Source organism: Poecilia reticulata, chromosome 9 (genome assembly GCF_904066995.2).
Source record: "Poecilia reticulata chromosome 9, P_reticulata-male-v2, whole genome shotgun sequence".
NCBI lineage: Eukaryota > Metazoa > Chordata > Actinopteri > Cyprinodontiformes > Poeciliidae > Poecilia > Poecilia reticulata.
This window is the reverse complement of record NC_088838.1, coordinates 17696542-17719742: the sequence shown is the minus strand read 5'-3', so window position 1 is coordinate 17719742 and position 23201 is coordinate 17696542. Positions and strand designations below refer to the sequence as shown.

Below are 23201 nucleotides of genomic sequence, written 5' to 3'. Positions count from 1 at the left end.
TATTTATTAAATATTTTTATCCATCTATCCATTGTTTTTACTCCTTATTCTTACACTGGACAGAAAATCCACCCAGGATGTTTTTGAATTACGATACTTTTGTTTTTAATCATGCGGATTCTGTCAGAGGCTTGTAAATAATTGTGCTGAAATTTACATTTGAATCAGTCAGATAATGTTCTAATTTAATGAGTTTATTGAATTATTTAACTCATCACTAACTTGTAAAATAATTATAGAAATAATAGGATATTTCCATCCAAAATTTTCAAAAAAATGAATTTAATGTCGAATTATTATTCAATTCTAGTACACAATTCAATTTCAAAAACACATTTCCCTTTTTTTCTAGAGTGTGGGTGGATCATGTCTCCTCAGATGTAATATTTATTTTTGTATTCATCAATATAATATTTTAATAAAAATGTAAATATTTAATTATAAAAATATCTTCGTTTATTCAAGATTTAAATATTTAATATTTTTTGACAAAAGTTATTAGGAATAGTATTGTGTTGTCAGGCACTTTTGATTGCTTCTAAACCTATTAGCGCTTGAAAAGCCTTTCCTGTCACCGGGCGCTTTTTTCTGCACAACACCGGAAAATAGTGGGTGTTAGCTGACTGGCGCTAGCAAGCAACAACTTCGAAGTCAGCTGTGGGTTCTATGGTAAATATATGGGCTTCTTTCTAACCATAAACAAATTAGTTATTCCTTGGCATCACAATATTTAGAAATTAAGATTATTTAAATGTCATAGTATGAAATAATTTACTTATTATAGAATATCTTCGGTAACTCCTATCTATGCTAACTGGCTGCTAGCTACTGAGCGCTAAATCGAAGTTGTGAGCTACATTGAAATATCAGTCCATTGTTTTAGAAACAAACTAACATCTAATGTTTGGAATCATTAGTGCCTCTTGTTTTTTATTTATCTATTTTTTGTTGGATTCGATTTTTTAAGTTGTGAAAGCTTTCATTAGTTTACTGATGGCCTTGATGACGCCGTTTTTTTCCAACTGAATAAAATGTTCATTCCTTTTGAAATGTGACACTTTCAGAATACCCAAGTAAACATAGATAGGTTTTGACTGATCTGATTTTAATTTTGAACAACTTAAAATAGACTGCACCAGTAATAGTAAGACAAAAATGTGGAAGTACTTTAAACATTTCATTAAAATATTTAAGACTTTCTGCTTACTTATCGATGCCAAATCATGCAATCAGAGTTTTATTATGGCATCTGATGTTAACTTATATATTCACTTTGTGTGTTTTTGCTTATATTTGTTATCTCTTTGGGATCATTTCTGGTATATTCACCTCTCTATACCAGATCAATAGGCCCTATGGTGACCACCGCCCAGTCCTTTTGGTAATAATTAAATTTAGAGGTGGCTTAATCGACAATAAGTGAAAGTTATTACAATGTCTTGATAAGGATAATAAACTTTTGATTCTTTTTTGAATATAATTATAAAACCACATTGCATTTATAGTATTATATATAATTTGTAACAAAAAAGTATGGAAGATTATGGATTGGTTATGAACGTATGGAAAATGAAATTGCTGCAAGCTTTCAGTAAGCATATGTCTTTTGAAGGAAATCACAATGAGCACTACGGTGCCTATTGTATAGGTGGACAAAATGACTCCAGTTCCAATCTTGAAATGATTGGAACTGGAGTTCATAAGGTTTATTCATTCTGATGGATTCTCAGTAGGAGACAGGCTGTTGTTCAGCACTTATGATTCCCTTCATAAATCACATTGGTTTATGAAGAAGGCTGTGTGAAGTAGTACCAAAAGGTGTTACTTATGTGGCATTACCCCAAGTAGATAACAAAATAGTACAGATGTTTACTGAACTCTTCATGGAAACGTGAATTTAAGGGAAATCATTCCATTTTGATGTTTTGTCTTGTTTTGTTCCAGGAAGAGATGTCAGGAGACAGTGTGGTGAGCTCTGCAGTGCCAGCAGCTACAACCAGGACCACTTCCTTCAAAGGTTCCAGCCCCAGTTCAAAGTATGTGAAGTTAAATGTGGGCGGAGCGCTCTACTACACTACAATGCAGACACTAACAAAGCAGGACACCATGCTTAAAGCTATGTTCAGTGGGCGGATGGAGGTGCTTACGGACAGTGAAGGTAAGCTCTGTATGTACATTTTTGAACACAGTAACTTGATGTTTTTTGCTTTTACACACCAATGGTTTTCTGTTTATAGGTTGGATCCTAATTGATCGCTGTGGAAAACACTTTGGAACAATCCTTAACTACCTCCGGGATGGGGCGGTCCCACTCCCAGAGAGCCGTCGGGAAACTGAAGAGTTACTCGCAGAGGCCAAGTATTATCTTGTCCAAGGCTTAGCTGATGAATGTTCAGCAGCCTTGCAGGTTAGTTCTTTAATAAAAAAAATCTGATATCTGATTATGCTTCAAGGCTCTAAATGTTATACATTAGGAGACGGCATCCTGCATACTTATGATGTGTTAAGTGGTTATTTTAGCCACCGTTAGCTCTTCTGTCTATGAACCTTCTCTGCACACTTTCTCTAATGAGGCATTTTTGTCCACACAATGGCCACACTGTGGATATTTTCTCTCTTTTTTCTTTTCTACCCACAGAGAAAATCGAGTGTGAAAATGCCAGCAGATTCTGACACACTCAATCCAGGCCATCTGGCATCAACAACCATAATTTGTCCAAAGTCATTGTAGTTTCCATTCTTCTCCATTAGTTTGAATTTGAGGAAGTTGTCTGGGTGGCTAAATTGTTTAGTTTCCGCCATGTGATTATCTGACTTTCTATGTGTGCTATTTAACAATGAATCAAGTTTACCCATAAAAGTTTAGTAAAATTTAGAAACTTGTGTTTAATACGACTAAAGACATTGTTATTTGACAACTGAAAGGCTTACAGGTGATGATGAATCTCCTTTTACTCTTTACATGCTCAGTCAGCTCTGTGTGGTTTTTCTTCTTGCTACTTTGCTTTGAACTCGATACCAAAGTGTTACCATCTTGTCTATATATACTTGGATATGCTCATGAACGTACCCTTTCCTGCTCATCTACTTGCCACTAAGTGGCTATTTCTTTTTGTAATCAAATATTTTGATAGGGACGCACTCATAAAAATGGTGAAATATGATTTATAATTAACGACATTGTTCTAAAGGTTTTGCATTAAAGCGCCATTTCTATTGTGGCAGTAATTCTTGTTTAGATAACATGACCACTGTTGAAACCAAAATAGCTGAATGGCCTCCTTCTGGTAGACACCTATCCTAGTTAAATAGCACAATTTAGTTTACGGTGCATTTGTCATCATATTTAGTCTAATTTAACTGCAGTGTTTAATGAAGGAAAAAAAAATTGTCTTTCAGAAGAAGGAAACATATGAACCTCTTTGTAAAGTGCCTCTCATGACGTCATGTAAGGAAGAGCAGAGACTCATTGCAACATCAAACAAGGTGTGTTCTTGTAGCTTGTACTGGATTTTATGGAGCTATTAAGATAAAAAATTTTAACTAAGAAACATTTTGTCTTTCCAGCCTACTGTGAAACTGCTGTATAACAGAAGCAACAATAAATATTCATATACTAGGTGAGTCTCCTTTAATAGCATCATTATTAGTTATGGATCATAACCCAGATGACTTGCAGTGTCATTCATCAACTTTTTTTTCTCCTCTCCAGCAATTCTGATGACAACATGCTAAAAAATATTGAGCTTTTTGACAAGCTGTCGTTGCGGTTCAATGGGCGAGTCCTCTTCATCAAAGATGTGATAGGGGATGAGATCTGCTGCTGGTCCTTTTATGGCCAGGGTCGTAAGATTGCAGAAGTGTGCTGCACTTCCATTGTTTACGCCACAGAAAAGAAGCAGACTAAGGTAAATATGCATTTGGTGCATTATTTTGTCATTAAAATAAATTCTTGGATTGCGGCACTTCTGACCTTCAGTACTCGTCTACCCTGTTCGGTCTTTTTCATCATTACCATTACATAGCAGTACATTTTTCACTATAGCTCTTATTTTATTTCTTTGTGAAACACTCAGGTTGAGTTTCCTGAGGCGCGCATCTATGAGGAGACCCTCAACATCCTTCTGTACGAGTCCCACGACGGTCGGGGTCCAGACAACGCACTGCTGGAAGCCACAGGCGGCGCTGCAGGAAGATCTAGCCATCTGGACGACGACGAAGAGCCCGTAGGAAGAGTTCGTAGGATTCACGTCAAACGACCCGATGACCGCACACACCACCACCAATGACCTCCCTTGTTCTGACCCAGCAGCCTGTGTCTCTGCACCATGCTTGTGCCTTACAAACACCACGCAAATCACTCTCTCTCACTTCCTGTTGTCTTTTACCAGCTTCTCCAAGAGACTGCTCTGAGTGGCGTACATCGGTTTGTGTTGTTTTCTGTTTTTGTGTCTCGTTTTAGTTGTTTAGCTGTTGTGTAATCTCAAAAATGACTTCTTCTACAGTTGCTTACATGGGTGTTTGCTTCCAGCAGAACAAGGTTTACCCATCAGACTGTTTGTGGGGTGTTTCTGTCAGTATAAATCTGTTGTTTAAGGGTCCAAGCTATGTGACACACAGCAGAACCTGAATTACAACATGTAATTACTTAAAAAGGTAATGTAGATGGTTAGCTGCTGTGGGTCTGTCAGTGGTGTTATACCACAATGCGACCATACGGTGGCACTGTTTTATCCCTGGAATGTTAACGTGGCTATTTTGTAGCCTGATAATTAATAAAACTGTATAAAACAAATAATTTTTATGTTACAGTATCACAGAAGAATGCAACATTTCACTCTCTGGATTATATTCTATTTAGCTTGGACTGATATATTTCCGTTCCTCCACTATAAACATTTTATTCTCCAGTGGAGGAAACCTAATCTGTGACCTGAGGTGTTGAATGTACTGAGCTGATTGAATGATGTCTGCTGAGGTTTAAGTGACTGAGTGTAATCAGAGTGAAGCCTGGCAGGAAGGGGATGCCTGTCTACAAACTTTTAACAGAGATGGGAATTAGACCTGTCCATCACTGCATTCATCAGAATATACTGTCTTGTCTGCATACTTATATGTTCAAGTCAAAGCACTCATCGATTTTTAGGTCTGTTGTACAGAAGTGAACAAATGATGTTTTATATTTATATATCCTTTATCACAAATAAATTTCTAGATGCATTGATTTTGGTATGTGTTTAATTTCCACATGTTCCTCGTCAGTGAAAATACAAAATTATATAATACATATGGCTTTGTTGTTTAAAGAATTACGTGGGGTATTTTTTTACCAAGTTTGAAAATAATATGGTTTCCTCAAGTCAGATATTTTTTTGCACAACATCTTTGATTTTTCAACTTAAAGTGAACCTTTTGAATTAACATCTCAGATTTAAACTTTACTAGATAAAATATCAAACTGTAGTTTTATTGTAGGCAAATATTGTACTGGAAATTAAGTTGACCTAAAACGGATGAAAAGTGTGTTTCTGTCCGATGAGGGATGCAGCTGTTTCAGGTCGGGTGTGTATCCTGTGGACATAATCCTCTCCTAAGGGGTCTCCTGATTAAATATGCAGGGGCTTCTTGTGTGTCCTCACATGTTACCGTGTCCTTGTTCGTGTTGCAACCTGCAGCAAAAAAAAAAAAAAAAAGTGGTTTATGTTTTTTCTTATGCTCCAGGTGAATTTAAAGATGTGATTATTTGATTTTTCTCACCACCATCAGGTGTCCATTCTTGGCTTTGTACACCATGGCCTCCTGCCCTGCGGTAAAGTCCACTGCGCTCTCTTTGCCAGACTGGATTTCAATCTTAATGCTGAAAAACACCAAAGTTGTTGAGTAAATCTGAATGGCAAAACCAGGTGTCTAGTTCTCAAATCTTGAACTCACCAGCCCTGAACCACTTTGATTGCATCCTGTTTGTTGGCAATGATGCTGAGTTTTGTTAAAAACTCATACAGGTGATCACACTGTATGATCAGATCTCCCTGAGACAAACAGAGTGACAAATGATCTTGCTAGATTTTTACCTGGAAATGTAAAAGTTTTTGTTTCTGAATCTTCACAAACTTAGTCGTCATTAGAATAATTTCTGTATTACCATAGTCATATCAGTGTCGGTTTAAGTAAAAAATACAAACCCAGATATAGTATCTTACAGTGCGTCATGTATTTGTATTCAAAAGAGTCAAACGTTGAGTAAAACAAGCTGTCACTGCAGTTAACAGCAAATCTTTTGGAGTAAGTCTGATCACCTTCCACATCTTGACGATGACATTTCTGTCTATTGTTTTTTTTTTGTTTGTTTTTTTTACTCACCCTCACATTAAATTGAAAATGTCAGCAATTTTCAAATCTTAAAGTTTCTAAGTTGGATTTAGTTCTTTTGCTTTTACTGGGGAGTTTTAGATATAAATATGTTTTGATTAATCCTCATTATTGGAGCTGTGGGTGTATGCTAACAGATGTCCCACTGAGCTGTGGATCTCTGCAGCTCCTCCAGAGTTTCCTTAAACCTTCTCTGATTAATTCTCTCCTTGCTCAGTTTAGATGGATGCCTCTGTTTTGGTAGAAATGCAATTGTTCCACTCTCTTTACATTTTCAGGAATTGGATTGAAAAGCTCTGTGTGACATGTTCAAAGCTTGGGATTTTTAAAAACTTTGTTTATAGGGTAGCTCTGCTTCTCCACAGCCTTTATATCTGACTCATCTGATGCTGGGTGTTCATTAATGTCCTCTAACCTCTGAAACCTTCACAAACCAGCAGGATTTATACTGACATTACATTAAATAAAATTGGGCTCCATCTGAAGCCTTTTGGATGCACAGAATTTCTTTAAGAGTATCAGAGTAAGAAGGCTGAATAGAAACACACACCCCACTTTTCAGATTTGTAAAAAAAATAAAATACATGGCCCTGGATCCTTTTCATTCCATTTCAAAATTACTACAAAATTAATTCACCAGCCTTAGTTGATTTATTACACAAAATCCCAATAAAATACATTCTGTGTAATGTAATATATATAAAAAAAAGACTCACCTTTTGTTTGGGGTTTTCACAAGTTATATGAATTACAATGATGCCATCGCTTAAGTTGCTTACAGATATCCCTGCAAAAAGTCCAAACTCAGTTTTTGCCCTCAACGAGAACACTAATAATAATAATATTAATAATAATAATGTTAACCGCTGAATTATTGAATGTAGTTCAGACCTTTGAGAGAATTGTACGACACTCGCTGTTTGATCTTGGCCTCCTCCACCAGATGGGCAGCAGTCTTGGTCAGGATGAGCTGCCTTGGCCTTGGTTTGAAGCCGTTTCTGTCATACTTAATGACGGGGACACTGTACTGCAGAAACACAGAACCCAAATCACTCAGCGCTTGATTTGGTGCTGGATTATGTCAAGCTGGTCATTTCATCCCATTACCTTAATCTGCTCATTGCGAATCATGCTAAGAACCCGGATGTTTATCTCTTGTTCGCCTGGAGAAGACAGACCATGCATGTATGTGACTCTCTGGAAACAGAAGTGTGTGGAGCTGTTTTATTTGAAACTCACTGATTCTTGTGTCCAAGAAAGGTTGAGGGATGCTTGGTGGATAACTTTCCTTTTTGCCTTTGAAGATCGCGCTGGTGACAACTTTCATTTGAAGCTGAAAAAACAAAAAAATATATAAACTATCATCCATCCATCCATCCATTTTCTTCCGCTTATCCGGGGTCGGGTCGCGGGGGCAGCAGCTTCAGAAGGGAGGCCCAGACTTCCCTCTCCCCAGCCACTTCTTCCAGCTCCTCCGGGGGAATCCCAAGGCGTTCCCAGGCCAGCCGAGAGACGTAATCCCTCCAGCGTGTCCTGGGTCTTCCCCGAGGCCTCCTCCCGGTGGGACGTGCCCGGAACACCTCACCAAGGAGGCGTCCAGGAGGCATCCTTACCAGATGCCCGAGCCACCTCAACTGGCTCCTCTCGACGTGGAGGAGCAGCGGCTCTACTCTGAGTCCCTCCCGGATGACCGAGCTTCTCACCCTATCTCTAAGGGAGAGCCCAGCCACCCTGCGGAGGAAACTCATTTCGGCCGCTTGTACCCATGATCTCGTTCTTTCGGTCATGACCCAAAGCTCATGACCATAGATGAGGGTGGGAACGTAGATCGACCGGTAAATCGAGAGCTTCGCTTTTTGGCTCAGCTCTCTCTTCACCACGACGGACCGGTACAGCGCCCGCTTCACAGTAGACGCTGCCCCAATCCGCCTGTCGATCTCCCGTTCCCTTCTTCCCTCATTCGTGAACAAGATCCCCAGATACTTAAACTCCTCCACTTGAGGCAGGACGACCCCCCTGACCCGGAGAAGGCACTTTTCCGGCTCAAGACCATGGCCTCGGATTTGGAGGCACTGAGCCTCATCCCGGCCGCTTCACACTCGGCTGCGAACCGCTCCAGTGAGAGCTGCAGATCACGTTCCGATGAAGCCAACAGGACCACATCATCCGCAAAAAGCAGAGATGCGATCCTAAGGCCACCAAAACGGATCCCCTCAACACCTCGGCTGCGCCTAGAAATTCTGTCCATAAAAGTAATGAACAGAATCGGTGACAAAGGGCAGCCTTGGCGGAGTCCAACTCTCACCGGAAACGAGCCCGACTTACTGCCGGCAATGCGGACCAGACTCTGACACCGGTCATACAGGGACCTGACAGCCCGTATCAAAGGGCCCGGTACCCCATACTCCCGGAGTATCCCCACAGGGCCCCCGAGGGACACGGTCGAACGCCTTCTCCAAGTCCACAAAACACATGTAGACTGGTTGGGCGAACTCCCATGCACCCTCCAGGACCCCGCTGAGGGTGTAGAGCTGGTCCAGTGTTCCACGACCAGGACGATATAAACTACTAAAACAAAAAACAGCATTTTATTTTTGTCTTATATGTTGTGGTCAGTGTTTCTGACTTGTGCTTTTTTCTGTGGTGGGATTCCTCGCACATATTTCCGCACCATCAGACGGTAGTGAAGCTTCCGCAGTATCTCTGATGCCTTTAAAAAAGCAATAAAACCATCCTCAGAGCCAAAAGTTGACTTTCCATCAGGCTGCGTTGAAACGAAACAAACGTTGAGTTACCTCAGTGAGCACAGCTGGGGGAGTTAGCCAGGTTGTCTTATCCAAAACTGTCTTTGGAAGATTGTTTTTCAGCCTGTTCAAGTAGCTTTGTCTCACAAAGACCAGGTACTCTGAGTTATCTGTGCTTTTTGCTTCCCCTCTGTTTATGTAGGCTTTGATGAACCTAAAACAGGAGAACAAAATGCAATTTAGATTAAATGATGTGACGACATTAGGGTGCCATTTTTATTTATTTATTTTTTTTTGCTTACTTCTTGATGACTTTTACAGCCCATGCTCTTTTCTCTCTCTCCTTCCTGGCCTGCGCTCCTCTCCAACACGTCTCAATCTTTGTTGCTGAAGACATGTAATTAAAGTTAAGTTTGCTTGCACTTCAGCAAAGTCAGAGGTTTGAATATCTGTGAAATGTTCTTAAGTCTAAAACAATGTATTTTTTTAATCACTTGCTGTTGGAGATGTGATAGATATTCTTGGCATAAAAACTGTTTTTCAATCCAGTGTTTGGTGCTGGTATCAAAGTTACCTTCGTGGTTTACAAATATTTAAGCACCAGTCTGTTTCATGTTCTGATATTTACCAGCCTCTTTCTGTTTCTTGAACTCTCCCTTCACTTTGTATCCTTTATACTTGGCCTGAAGTTTTGATGCTGCAAAACCAAAGCATACAAAACCATTAAAAGTCTTAAACAGTAATAATAAAGATTTGATTTGAGATTTGAATTAAACTCACCCAAGTCATGTTTGCATTTCTCATAAGCATCCTCTGTGGCATAAAGGGTCCTAGGATGACGGATGAAGATCTTGGTTCTATAAAAATCCAATCAAGGACGGTAATTTTTTGCCTAAACTGGCTTACTGAGTATTTTTTTAGACTGAATGATAAAGTTTTCTTCACCTTCCCATTTTGTACTCATCAGGCAGGTAGCCCAGGTGTTGAACCAGCACTTCAACCCCATCAGCAGGCATTCCTCTCCAGTGAGGCCAGGTGGCCGGGCACAGGGGTTTGTATCTGTGACATGAGCCAGGTAAACACACACAGGAAACGTTTACACACATGAAATCGAGCATAAATTCATGGGGAAAGATAGGTTTTTGCAGAACCTCTTTAAGAAGTCCTCATACTTCCGACGGTAAGCGAAACCAGCTCTTCTGACTCTGAGATGCTCCATCAGGCCCAGGTACTTCACCTGGTGTCTGATCAGTGCTTCATCAAACTGTCCTGTGATTGGATGACAGCGATCATAAAACGACCGTGTTGATTGCATTGACCTTTTCTGAGCTGACATACCTGGCTGCTTGGACTCATTGGACTTTAGACAGCGTATGTACCAGGCCTCTTTAGCCATGAGCATCTCTGTGAGCTTCTGCAGGCTGTTCTTAAACTGGGTCACTACCTACAGACACAGCCGTACCATCAGTTCAATTGGCAGATACATCATGTATGAATTAAGACTTTTAGTCCGATTGTGGATGACAGATTTTGCCTTGTCAGTCGGAATGTATTATCGGCAGTCTTCAAGGGATATAAATTATGGATATAGGCTTAATTATTTGCATACATCTGTATGTATTCTTAAATACATACAGAAATACATATTTCTTAAATACATATTCTTAAATACAATGTCTTTTAGCAAACTGCAGAAACACCAGACACTTTTTGTAGTCAGCAGCAAGCTCAAGGAATCATTCTGGTGGAACATTTCACCACTTTTCTGACCAGAATTGGCAAAGTCCCTAGAAATCAGTTGGCGTCCACAATATTTTTATTAAGTCTGTGATCGGGGTCAGTCCAGAAGCTTAACGAGATCTGGATAAGTGTCCTGTTAGAACATTCAATTTTATCCAAGTTTAATTACCAGCTTCTTGATTTTAGGTGAAGTTGATAAATTTGGATGTAGTTTTCCTTTATTCCCTTTTTATTCCCTTCAAAGAGTTTCATCCTGAAAATACTTTATGTGGAATTAAAATGGCTCCATGCCAGGAAACCATCTAACTGGTGCGTCATTTCTGATAGGAACAGTGGCCAAATACCCAATTGGTGTCTGTAAAAATTCATCAAAGATGTTTGTTGCATCATCAATGCATGAACAATTTTACATTTTATTGTTACCAATAAGAATCCAAACACAGATGAACTTACTGTCTCTGGTCTCCTCTTGTTTGTTGTGTCCACAGCAGAGAAGCACTCCCTGACAATCGTATTTTTTGACTGACACACCAGCTTTAAAAGGAAGTGAGAATCCACTTTAGTGCATGTTTACATCAAGTTAATAAATTATTAAATATCATCCATCTGCAGTCTTAATTTACTGCAGTCTTGCAACAACATACTTTTTGATTACATATCTGTATCTCAATAATTAGAGGTGCAAAAATCCATACTTACATTTTTTATGTTTCTGTATAACAGGTCATTATTTTTGTCAAGAAAACCTAAAAATGTAAAAAAAAAAAAAAAAAAAAGAATTTCAAAGTTAAAGGACTGCCACTATGAAATGACAGCAGTCCAGATGTTAATGTGAAAATGGCCTCTGGACTGTGGTTTTATTTTACCCACAACGCAGTAAGTGACCTCCCCGGCGTAATGCAGGAGTCTGAAATCTCCCCTCTCCAGAGTCTTCCGTGTCATTTTGTCGGCCAGTCTGTGTCTGCAGTCAAAGAGGTGGAAACAAAGTCAGAGGTGAATCATAACTCCTTGTCTTCATGAAGCCACAGTCCACTCCACTGAGCAGAAACCTGATGTTTGTGGTCACTAATAATGCTACAGATTTGAACTCACGTCACAAAGTGCGGGTGATTGCCCATCTTTTCTTCTAATCTCTCCAGAAAGGTGAGATCGGTGGCATCTCCTGGCCTCAGACACTCTTCATCCTGCAGAATCAGATTCAGGTATTTATTTTATTATTATTAAACATCACTTACACCGCCATATTCAGTAAATTAGCGTATTATTGAAAAGTTCCTTTATTTCAGCAATTTAATTCTCCATGACTAATATAATGACGGTTTCCCACTTACAGCTAATGAAAGCATGTGATTTCATTACATATTAAAGATTGAAAAAAACTACATTTTTACTACAAAAATATGGACAAATACCACTGTATTTATGTGAAAAGACTTTTCTGAGGATTACACACCAGTATTGATATGATTCCTCTGTGTTTCTCCTCAACCAGGTCACAGATGATCTTATTGTTGAAGAACTGAACCGGCTCCCACTTTGAGAACAAACCACTTAGAATAAAGCTAGAAAATGTTGATGATCATTCATTTTGCTTTTTCTTTTTCCATGTTTTGATCAGTCTCACCTCAATTCCCTCAGCTTCGTATTCTTCCTGCTCAGCTTTGAGCGTCAGCTGGATAAAAAGCTGCTGCAGCTTCTCGTTGCAGTAGTTTATACAGAACTGTTCAAAACTGATGACAAAGAGGGCAAATATTTCTGTTTTTTAGTGCAAAACTCATGTATGATGGTAGCATTGGGCAAAAATGTGTTGTATATTTATCAGAAAATCAACTATAGGAGAATGCAGCTCACCTGTTAACATAGAACACCTCAAATCCATATATGTCCAGAAGCCCGATGACAGTCTTCCGTGAAGAGTCCTAGCGGAAAATATTGAACTTTAATATACTATTCTCACCCCTTGAATGTTTCCACATGTTGTTATGTCACAGCCATGAATGTAGCTGTATTTCATCTGGAGTTTTATTGAGAATACCTTATGCAAGAAGATGAATAGAAGTGGTGGAAAAATAATGCATAGTTTTTTTTTGTTTTTTTTTTTTTACTTTTCTTTTAAAATACAAGTGTGGTGTGAATTTGCTCTAACACCTTAAGTAAAAACCAGTGAAAACAATTCTAAGTTAGCAGAAAACGTTGCTACCTGCGGGTTATGACTCTTTAAATTATCTCAGTTATTTTATTACAATTTTTTTGAGAATGCCATAAAAATGCATTGAATATTGTGGTTGCAAAAGGAAAAATGTAAAAAGTTCAAAGGGGTGTTTATGTTTTAGCTTTGAAAATAAAAACCGGTATGTAAGCTTTTACATCATACCTTGTTCTCCATGGACTCATTAATCCTGTTGACCAACCAGGTAAAAGTCTGTCCGTAGATGGCTTTGGCCAGGGCGTCTCTGACATAGATGGCGTGGTCTATTGTGAACGGACTGAGGACCTTAAAAATATATATTTTTAAAAAGTCACAGTTGTAGTTGGGAGAAACACTGTTTTATCACCTAATGAGGGTAAAAGAGGCTTTGGTGTCTGTGCACCTGCTCTGTTTTGGCTTCAATCTTTCTGAATGTAAGTCCTTCCTTAAGGCTGTTGGCATCCACCCCCAGGAGCTGTGAAGGAAACTGAAATGAGTCACCAGATGGATTTCTGAGCCTAGTCCGGACATCAAACTCAGGAATGTTTGCTTTCCTTACATCTGAAACCCAGTTCAGCTCAGTGTTGTTCTTCAGGAGGGCGTGACCTTTACTGTCCGGATCAAAGTGAACGTTTCCCAAATGGAGAACGCTCGCAACCACCCTAAACAGATGCTGCACAGGGACACTCAGGTTTTTTTTTCTTTTTTTTTACCAACATGTTCATGTTAAAACTGGTTCATGCAAAGCCATTCAACTTACACTGGTGTTAGTTTCATCAAATTCAATGACTTGCAGGGCATTTTTGACAGATTTCCAGTCATTTTTGTCATTAATAGACGACACAATGGCACATTCCCCCTGTTGGAAACAAAGAACACACATCTATAAAATATTTCTAGTCATCATAATTAAGAATGCTCTTCTGAAGTCATACAAACCTGCGTTAGGTAGTAGTAATGCTGGACGTCTCTCTCAAGGCCCAGCTGCGTCAGCAGGTCATCGGATCCTCCTTCCACCAGCTGGTAGAAAACGTGGAAGTTCCTTTCTCCGTGATTCTGGTGCACAACCCTCGATTTCTCCAGCAGGTAGTTCAGGATGTGGCCTCCAACAGCATCTCCCTTCAGGCATCAAGATTTACATTTGATCATGTTAACATTATATGCATTATATGCTGACTTTGCTTTCTTTTCATTGGCTTTGTAAGGTAAAAGAAAAAAACATGTTTTAATTGTTTTGATCCTTGTTTCTTTTTTACTGGTATATATATATATATATATATATATATATATATATATATATATATATATATATATATATATATATATATATATATATTCCGTGAAAAAAAAAAAAAATTCATTTTTTTCTTTTTTTTTTTTTTCCACAGCAGCATTTGCTTGAGTCCTTACCTGACTGTCAAACTGAATATCCATGTATTTCCCAAACCGACTTGAGTTGTCATTTTTCAGAGTTTTTGCATTCCCAAAAGCCTTTAATAATAAAAAAGAAAGCTCTTTTATTCAGAATAATTCTCACAATCACCTCTTATTTAAACGCATAGCTGATGTTCTGATGAAATTAGAAGCAACCATTGAACCTCTAAGACAGGGTTGGACATGAGCATCTTGTCTCTGACAGTGTTCATTAAAGTGGTGCTCGGGCAGCTGACGGCATAATACTGCAGGATCTTCTTTGAGGCCTCAGTTTTTCCTGCTCCACTTTCACCGGAGATGAGGATGAAGTGATTGTTGAACTCTGTCAGCATGGTGTGGTAGGCATTATCAGCCAAGGCATAGCTGGATGGATAGAAAAGAACTGTTACACATCAAAGGTCTAGTTAGGAAAATACGCGCTAACAGGTTTAAAACAGCAAGATTTATGTGGATTGGTGATTATATACATTTATAGATTAATATAGCAAGATTTATAGCAAGATAGTAAGATTTATTTTCTTTACAATGCAGATTATGTTCAAATTGACCTAAAAGATAAGATCCAAAGAATTATTGTGGACATTTTTAATTGACTTTACCTTTCTTAAATAAACTAAAACAAAATGGACACTCTTGATTTGGGCAAACCACCTTAAAAAAAATGACGTTGATTTTTTTTCCTGGTCAGCAAAATCCCAAATCTTTCAAGTCGTTTCTGAAAACAGAAGTTTGATAAAGGATATTGTTTTCTTTTTTTTTAATTTAATAATCCCATGAGTACATTTCCAGTTGAAATTTTTTAACCATTTTTTTCCTGTTTGCTGCAGGATAGAGTTAAAGATTTTATTGACTTTATTTACACTCTGAACAGTGTACACTGTTTGGATGCCCATCAAAAACTCACATATGTGGTGGAAGCTCAAAAAAGTTGACACCCATGTAGACATCCATCTGTTTCTTACTGTAGATGTCCAGGTCCTTGTACGGATTCACAGACACAATCAGTGTGCCAATGTAAGTCTAAGGACATGACAGAGTGAAAATAGTACTTATTTCATAATTCAAAACACATGATTTAATTTAGATGCTGATTTTCTTTTTTCTGGAACTCACATAGATTAGATCCTTGCTGAAACGTTTCTTCAGATTGCTGATAACAGCCACTTCTGTGGTTTCATCCAGAAGGACAAAGTCCTGGATTCCTACTCGGTCCCTGGCGGTCAGGGCACCCTCCATGTCCAGCCGACCCTGTGCAATAAGCATCAGTCATCCCGCAGCTCAATACTCTTATAAAAGCTCCTGAGATGGTAAATTGTTATCTACTGTTAACCCAATGTTGTGTGACCTATTTCGTAGTACATTTTTATTTTATACTAACCTGAATGGTGTTTGCTAATTGGTTTTATTCTACAAATAGGAGTAAATTGGGCATAATAAAAACAAATGCAACAGTTATAAACAACACCTGCGACAATTTTGAATGGATAAAAAGTTTCAAGAAATCTGTTTTGACGTCTCCATCTGGATGAACGCATGTTTCAGTAAACAACTCCAAGGGGGAGCAAAGACCAGAAAAGGCACATACAGCCTATTTTGTGGATCTATGGAAACTAAAAAGATTTTGAGCTCCTAAAAGTCTCTGTACCAAAGGCTTTGATTATTCATATGAACAAATAGAAGATAATTGCTACACCATTCACAGGGACCTTGGCTAGCAGCCGTTCATTCAATTGAGCTGATGCTCCAAGTAAACACTACACAGAGTGCAAAATGGACTGGCAGCGCCTGAAACAGCGGCGTGTTTTAGAAGTATAGTGGGAAAAAAATTCCACCAATCTGTTTAGCATTCACAGCAGCAACACTTTGACCAAAGGTTTTCACAGCTTTTGTTGGTTTTGTATTTTTTTTTTTCACTCCCTCTTTGGAAGCAGAAATCCTTTGATTCCCAACTCTCTCTGTAAAAACATTTAAAAAAAGATAATCCATTGGATCTAATTGACACAAAGCCCTCCTTCCCCCCTCCCTCGTCCCTCCGTCCTCCTCCTATGGCCCTCGTTTCTTCTGAGAACGGCCGAGGGGCTTTTTGTCCTGTAAATACCACGGAGGAGAGACAAAAAAGACGTCTTTAAAATGCAGTCTACAATCCATTACACATATTCTCCCTGCATATCCATTCAGTAATTATTCATTAGAAAACATTTAACGTCACAGTGAATTTCACACTAGGCAGTCGAAACACAATGGAGGAGATTTGGCCTATTTTGGGGGTGAGGAGTTGTGGGTGGGGTGGGGGGTGGCTGTACAGAGGAAGGGGTGAAGGCAGGAGAGGGCGGAGGGGAGCAGTATTTGTCTGATCTGAGAACCTCTGAAACGGGTCCGTCTTGAGACAACGAGACAGACTAAATAGCGCAGTAACGGTCCGTGCCCTGCTGCTTGCTGTGACACTCATTTAGGGTGCTCTAGTGTGCCCCGAGGGCAAACAATAGAGCCTTGTTCTTGGCAATCTTGTGCTGTAATTTGGACTCCATTACTTTGCTCATATGGGGCCCCATGGACGGACAGAGGAGGCTAGTCAGATGAGTGTTTTTTTTTCCCACCTGTCAGCACCGCACCCCCAGTCTTCTCAACCCTTACTTGAACAATACGCCTCACCCTGTGTTCCCCACCAATAACCCTCACACGACCCCCTTCCCACAGGACTCCCCTCCCACTCACCCACTTTAAGCCTATGAGACAGGTGAACAATATCATTGAAGGAACCCTTTTTTGGACGTCAGAATCAATCTGCTGATATGATGGTGGTGGCGCTGCTGCAGGGTATCTGTGACGCCCCCTTCTTTCATGGGAACAAACTTCTCTCTGGGCAGCAAAGGGGGACAATCTGCTGGGACAGCGTGACTCCGGGTTGCCATACAGTGTTACAAGCAATAACATGGGCAGATAAGCTGCTGTCAGGAGATGGGATTGATTAATTCAGAGGTGATGATAATGCCGATGTTTTCGGCCTTTCGGAGCAAATCTGAAGGTTTGCCGTTTTCATTCAGCTCATTCTTTTGCAGAAAGCAGAAGTATTTTTAATGACACTGGCCCTGAAAAGCTGAACACTAACTGGGCGTTCTCAGTGCAGGAGGACAATGGCGAATGAGGAACGATGAGGAACTTGGAGAGGTTCTCTTACATAGCCTTGTGTACACAGGTGCATCCCAATAGATTAGATAATCATTGAAAGTTTATTTCTTAAAAGTTTATTTCAGCAATTCCATTCACCAGATGAATCTCTAACTTGGATTAATTTATTTGATGCTGGTCATTGTGATGAATATGGCTTACAGCAAATGATAACCCTTAATTTAGTTTCTCACAAAGTTAAATTCTTGCAACAGAGCAAAAAATGACAAGGTTGAGGAATTATAGCAAAAAAATAAGAAACATTTAATTTAATCAGAAATGCCACAATGTACATCAAAGGGTTATTACTCCAGAGGTTCCTAAAGAAACTGGTTGTTGACAGAGTTTGATATTCAAGCATATCAATGGAAAATTAATAGAAAGGAAAAATGCGGTAGGGAAATGGCGACATACAATATGGACACTGCAGCTTCTTATGAATAAAATTCATGGCTCACAGGTCTCAAAACTTGACGTGCAAAAAGATAATTCGTCTATTTGTTTCTGCAGTATTGGGTCAGAGATGCATGGAGATTCACAAAGTGTGGACTGAGCTTACAGTGCTAAAACTGAGCACAGACATCCCATTCAGTATTGAATAGCAATGACTAGAAGCAATAGAAATCTTGTTCAGATGCAACTTATGTTTTTTTTTTTTTCACACATCGATGCCCTGGGCAATGAGCCATATCACCAATATCAAAACACCACCACAGCATGATGTATTGAAGCGATGATTTATGTAAATGGACGCCCATCCAAGTACTGGTGCAGACAGTGCAGTACATGGATGCATCTTTACATAGACTGAGATTTCTGTATTTATTTAGTGCTTTTCCATCCATCCATCCATTTTCTTTACACCCTTGTCCCTTAGTGGGGTTGGGAGGTGCTGGTGCCCATCTCCAGCTAACGTTCCGGACGAGAGGCGGGGTCACCCTGGACAGGTCGCCAGTCTGTCGCAGGGCAACACAGAGACACACAAGACAAACAACCATACACACACACATTCACAACTAGTGACAATTTAGACAGACCAATTAACCTGACAGTCATGTTTTTGGACTGTGGGAGGAAACCGGAGTACCTGGAGAAAACCCACGCATGCACAGGGAGAAGACCGGGGCCGGGAATCGAACCCAGAACTTTCTTGCTGCAGGGCAACAGCTCTACCAACTGCCCCACTGTGCAGCCCTTATTTGTTTTTATTTAATGCAATTTTTAAAATTTCTGAGAAAATGAACGTTTTTGTAAGCTGTAAGCCGTAGTCATCAAAACCAACAGAAATAAACACTTGAGCTATGTCGCTCGCATCTGTTTAAAAAAGTTCACTTTTTAATGAGATTCTGATTTATTGAAAAGCACCTAAAACGCATACTGGCCAGTTCAGTTACACAATAGACCATCCAATCTGACTCGGCGTGGAAAGTGAGATTGTGTAATGAATCCCGAAAGCCACTGTCATATCAGGTGAATCGCCTCAGAGAGTAAGCAAGTGTATTTTAATTAAGAGATGGTCACTGAACTTGGTCTAGAGTGTCATTGTCGCCTGAGACGAAGTGACCTCATCGGTGTTGAGAAGTGGAGTTATCTTCTCATGAAAGAGGGGGAGGAGGAGCGGGGAGCAGTTGTTACCTGCTGATTCGCTTCATTAATTTACTCACAGACAAGAGAATTTATCCCCCTCTTACAATGGAAAAAATGTCAGCTGTTGACCTCAGCGTAAGCAGAGCGGCATCTTGCAAATGTATCTGCTACTTTGATATTAGAAACTACAAGTTAGCTGTTGCTGGCAGATTAGCATAATAAATAGCATATTACTCCAGTACTCTTTTTTACCTAAAAACAAGTTAGAAATGAAAGCACAGTGTGGAAATGTTCACAAATATTTTTACAAATTAAAAAAAAACATTTTAAAAAAGCATGTAAAAATAGCACACACCAAGCATAAGAACTTTACTATCAACATGAACATTTTACCCAAGAGTTGTAACAAATGTAGCTTTTAATTAGATTACTTTATAAATAACAAATGTATCTTTCTAATTATAAAACTGATCCACCTGCAGTTGCATTCGCTATTCTTTTAGTGTTTGAGAAGTTTGGATTTTCTTCTTATTTTTCAGTTTTAAATTTCTTATTTAATTTTACCAAAGAAAAAAAAATATTCCCAAGAATCCCCAAGGGGAGCTGAGTAAAATTTAGAGGTAACATGAACTTTTTTCAGTCACTTAAAACAAAATCAAACCTGCATTTCCAAAGCTTTGTTAGTCTCCTATATCCGGACGCTGAGTTTTAGCGCAGCTCCAAAGCTGAAGGCTTCCCTTCTTTCTGGAGAAGTTAGATGAAAATAGAGAGTCCTCCTGTGTCTGTTTGCATGGAGGCCATCAGTGAACCACTAGACTGTTTTCCACAGCAGCATGCTTACTGTCTTTTCGTCTCGTCCTTCTTCATGTTGTTTGTGGTGTCAGTATAATGTTGGTGAAGTTACATGGAATCCAGTGAACAAATGTACTGATGTCCTGAAGCTCAGAGTGCTGCTTAATGATTCATGTCTCAGAAGGTGGAGAGACGGAGAGATCTTATTCAGTGCTTACCTGGCTATCTTCAGAGTGTAACGTAACAAGACAGAAACAAGATCCAAAGCACACCAACTTATCACCCTTTACCTCTCTCGTTCTCTCTCCAATCTCCATTACATCACAACCACAACAAGAAGCTCCCAGTTACATTTTTTCTTCTGTGACATGTCAGGTCTGGTTTCTGATTTGTGAACCATTATGGATTCCAGTCATCATCAGGGGGCCTGTGGGTTTCATTCTTGCAGTCCTCTCAGCTCCCTCACTCAATTAATACTTTAAGAATCAATTTTTTTCCTGCAATTTCAGTTTTGAATCTTTTTTGGGGGTATGCCTCTTTCAGCATTGTACATTTAGAGACAGACTGTTTTTTTTTTACATATGGTTCTTTCCGAATTCAAACTTGGCAAGACTGATGTCTGTTAACATCAGTTTTTTTAGACTTGTCACAGATTCTCTGTCAGAAGTACTTACTTCTGACAGAGAAGTAAGTACTAGGATTTGACTGGAACATTTCAACACCTGCAACTATTTTGACACGGGGGAAAAAGTTCACCTTTGAGCAGGACATTAGCCTTAAACATAAAGTCAGAGTTACAACAGCGTTACAATCAGATGTCTTGGTTAATGTTTTGCAGCAGGTCTTATTTGAGTATTTTCCTCTGTTTATCTGAGTCTAATCAGATCAGCTTCAAAGTCCCTGATGAAGAAAATATCTCACACCATAATGATGCCAACACCATGCATGTATATATTGTATATCAACCAGAAAAAAAAGAATTTTTTTATAATCTAACCAACTTCTTCATCAAGTTCATCGTATTTCATAGCAAAGATGTGGCAAAAAGCAACTTTAACATTTTGTAGCTTTCTAAAAACATTGATTTTCTTCTTGCTGCTCTTCCATAGAGGACAGAGTTTGTGACTAATATAGATTTTCTCGACAGAGTTGTGAGTTGCTGAAACTTCTCCAAAAACCTCTTCGCTGTTTATCTGATCAGTGCTCTCGTTGCTCAGTCTGTCAGTTTGGGGGTTTCATAACCTAACCCTGTTTTAAAATTCCCCATAACTTTATTCCTGACCTCTCTGGTTAGTTCCTTGGTCTTCTTGATACTATTTCTTCAGTAATAAAGACCTTCACAGAACAACTGGATTTATGTCAAATTGACTCATTAGGTCACATGTGAAGGTATTTAGGTAAAGTAGATTTATCAGGGCTAAAGAGGGTGGATTTTTATTTATAAAAGTTAGAAAAGGATGCATATTTTTCCATTCATGTTTGTCTGTAAATACAATTAAACATTAAAACCTATTGAATTTTTTTGTTAGTAGGATGCAAAACAATTCTGCTTGGAAAAACTCCAAGCAGAATAAAAACTTTTGCACCCTACAATGTGTAACTCGGTAACCGTCTGGAAACCTTCTCCAGCCATCTTTGTTTCTTTGGTGACTTCTAGGAGAAAAAAGAAACTAAAGCTCCAGTCACTTAATGACCTAATTGGTGTCTGGGAAGCTTTGAGTCAATTGACTGTAATGGATGAGCAGTTGAGTGTTCAGCACAATAAATAATTCAGTCTCCACTCGAGAAAAGTTGTCAAGGTTACTTCTGCCGTTGCCCCACCTCTCCTCCGCCCCGTCAATGCTTGTCCAATCTTAACAAGCTTTGTGCTACCCACTGGGCTCTGATTCAGCACGAGACCCAGCAAATCCAATTACACAGGAGTCAGAGAGGTTGATTTTCCCATTATAGATTCCATGCTGAGAATGAGAGCTGATGATAACACTCAAATCACTCCACCACTGCTCCCTTATGCTTTCCTCCTTTGCATTTTGTGTCTGTTTTATTGTTTTCCTCTTTTTATTTCTCCATATCTTCCTATCTAACACATTTTTTCTTAAAACTATTTTCTCTTCCCTTTTCTTTGGATGCATTGTCTTTTTATAGTGCAACAATTTAATATTTCAAGGTGTAACAACAGTTGGGGACCATCATCACTTTGATTCCAAAGTGATGGGTCAGTCAGATTACTTCATAACTCACCTAACAAAAGTTTCGTCTTACTAAAAAAAAATAAATAAATAAATAAAAAACTGAAAAATAATTGGATTGTTTCTTAAAAAACATAATTAAGTTTGAGTTTTCATGCCATGCCTAGACAAGAAATCTATGCATGGTGACTACAACAATTAAGTTTGAAGTTGTAATGCCACATGTAAACTAACAAAAACCTCTTTACGCAACTGCATTATCTGTGAAAAATAGGAGTTTCGCACCACCTTCACCCTTCAAGGCACTGGAGCTCCCTCAAAGCGGAGCCTTTGGAGTTGACACAAGCTCCCGAAGGTCAATTCTGCTGACCTTCCTAAAGATCCAAGAAAGGGATTCTGGACAGCGGGATTGAAAAGTGCAGCTTTCTATTAAGCAAAGTCATCTGTTGTGTGGGAGAGACAAAGAAGGAGATGAGACATGCAGAGGCATTTTTCATAAAGCAAATACTTTGATAGTATATTTTAAAAAATCATGTGGCTAAGTTTCTTTTTAGCTCAGACACAAAAGAATTCCAGTTGTAACATGGTGGTGGCAGCATCATGCTTTGGGAGTGTTTTTTTTTTCAGAAACAGGTTAGTCAGAGGTGATGGAAAGATAAATGGAGCAAACAAACAGACAAGCTGTTAGATACAGAAAAGTGCTTGACACTGAGCTGGAGGTTTACCTTCTAACATGCATACAACCAAACAAGAAATAAATGAATGAAAATACTGGGAACCATTGTCAAAATTTGAAAGTTTATGTTTATAGTCAGTCCAGGTTCACCAAGCATTAGCCGTTTTGTGAACAGGAATGAGCAAAAACATCTGTTTGCATTAATAAAGTAATTCTACAAAGTTTTGATTTAGGAAGGCTGAATACAAGCACATGTTGCACTATCCATATTTAAACAATGCTTGAATTATGCGTGACTTTGTCTAATCTGGACT

The 23201-nt window shown here is 39.0% G+C and overlaps 2 protein-coding genes across 6 annotated transcripts; one reads left to right on the top strand and one right to left on the bottom strand.

Moving 5' to 3' along the window:
- The first annotated feature begins 530 nt into the window (after positions 1-530).
- On the top strand, positions 531-5224 carry kctd10 (potassium channel tetramerization domain containing 10). The gene is made up of 7 exons (XM_008418721.3): positions 531-669; positions 1945-2158; positions 2238-2407; positions 3400-3486; positions 3568-3620; positions 3713-3908; positions 4077-5224. Exons 1-7 carry the CDS (start codon positions 667-669, stop codon positions 4287-4289), a joined length of 936 nt encoding a protein of 311 aa, XP_008416943.1. The 5' UTR covers positions 531-666; the 3' UTR covers positions 4290-5224.
- On the bottom strand, positions 5221-20666 carry myo1ha (myosin IHa). Of its 5 annotated transcripts, XM_008418720.3 has the most exons (31): positions 15589-18144; positions 15380-15495; positions 14640-14838; positions 14452-14532; positions 13981-14160; positions 13802-13900; positions 13601-13714; positions 13445-13516; positions 13228-13347; positions 12705-12772; positions 12478-12583; positions 12307-12387; positions 11946-12037; positions 11720-11814; positions 11553-11599; positions 11307-11387; positions 10452-10557; positions 10265-10382; positions 10059-10172; positions 9894-9970; positions 9742-9810; positions 9416-9500; positions 9165-9327; positions 8996-9079; positions 7609-7702; positions 7477-7532; positions 7261-7396; positions 7086-7156; positions 5932-6029; positions 5758-5857; positions 5221-5669 (listed from the first exon to the last, which is right to left on the bottom strand). In XM_008418720.3, exons 1-31 carry the CDS (start codon positions 15736-15738, stop codon positions 5643-5645), a joined length of 3099 nt encoding a protein of 1032 aa, XP_008416942.2. In that variant the 5' UTR covers positions 15739-18144; the 3' UTR covers positions 5221-5642. The 5 variants fall into 5 exon arrangements, with proteins under 5 accessions (XP_008416942.2, XP_081466770.1, XP_081466771.1 ...); XM_081610644.1 differs by adding an exon at positions 19892-20666 and having other exon boundaries at positions 10265-10557; positions 13445-13714; positions 15589-15723; XM_081610645.1 differs by having other exon boundaries at positions 13445-13714.
- Positions 20667-23201: the final 2535 nt, after the last annotated feature.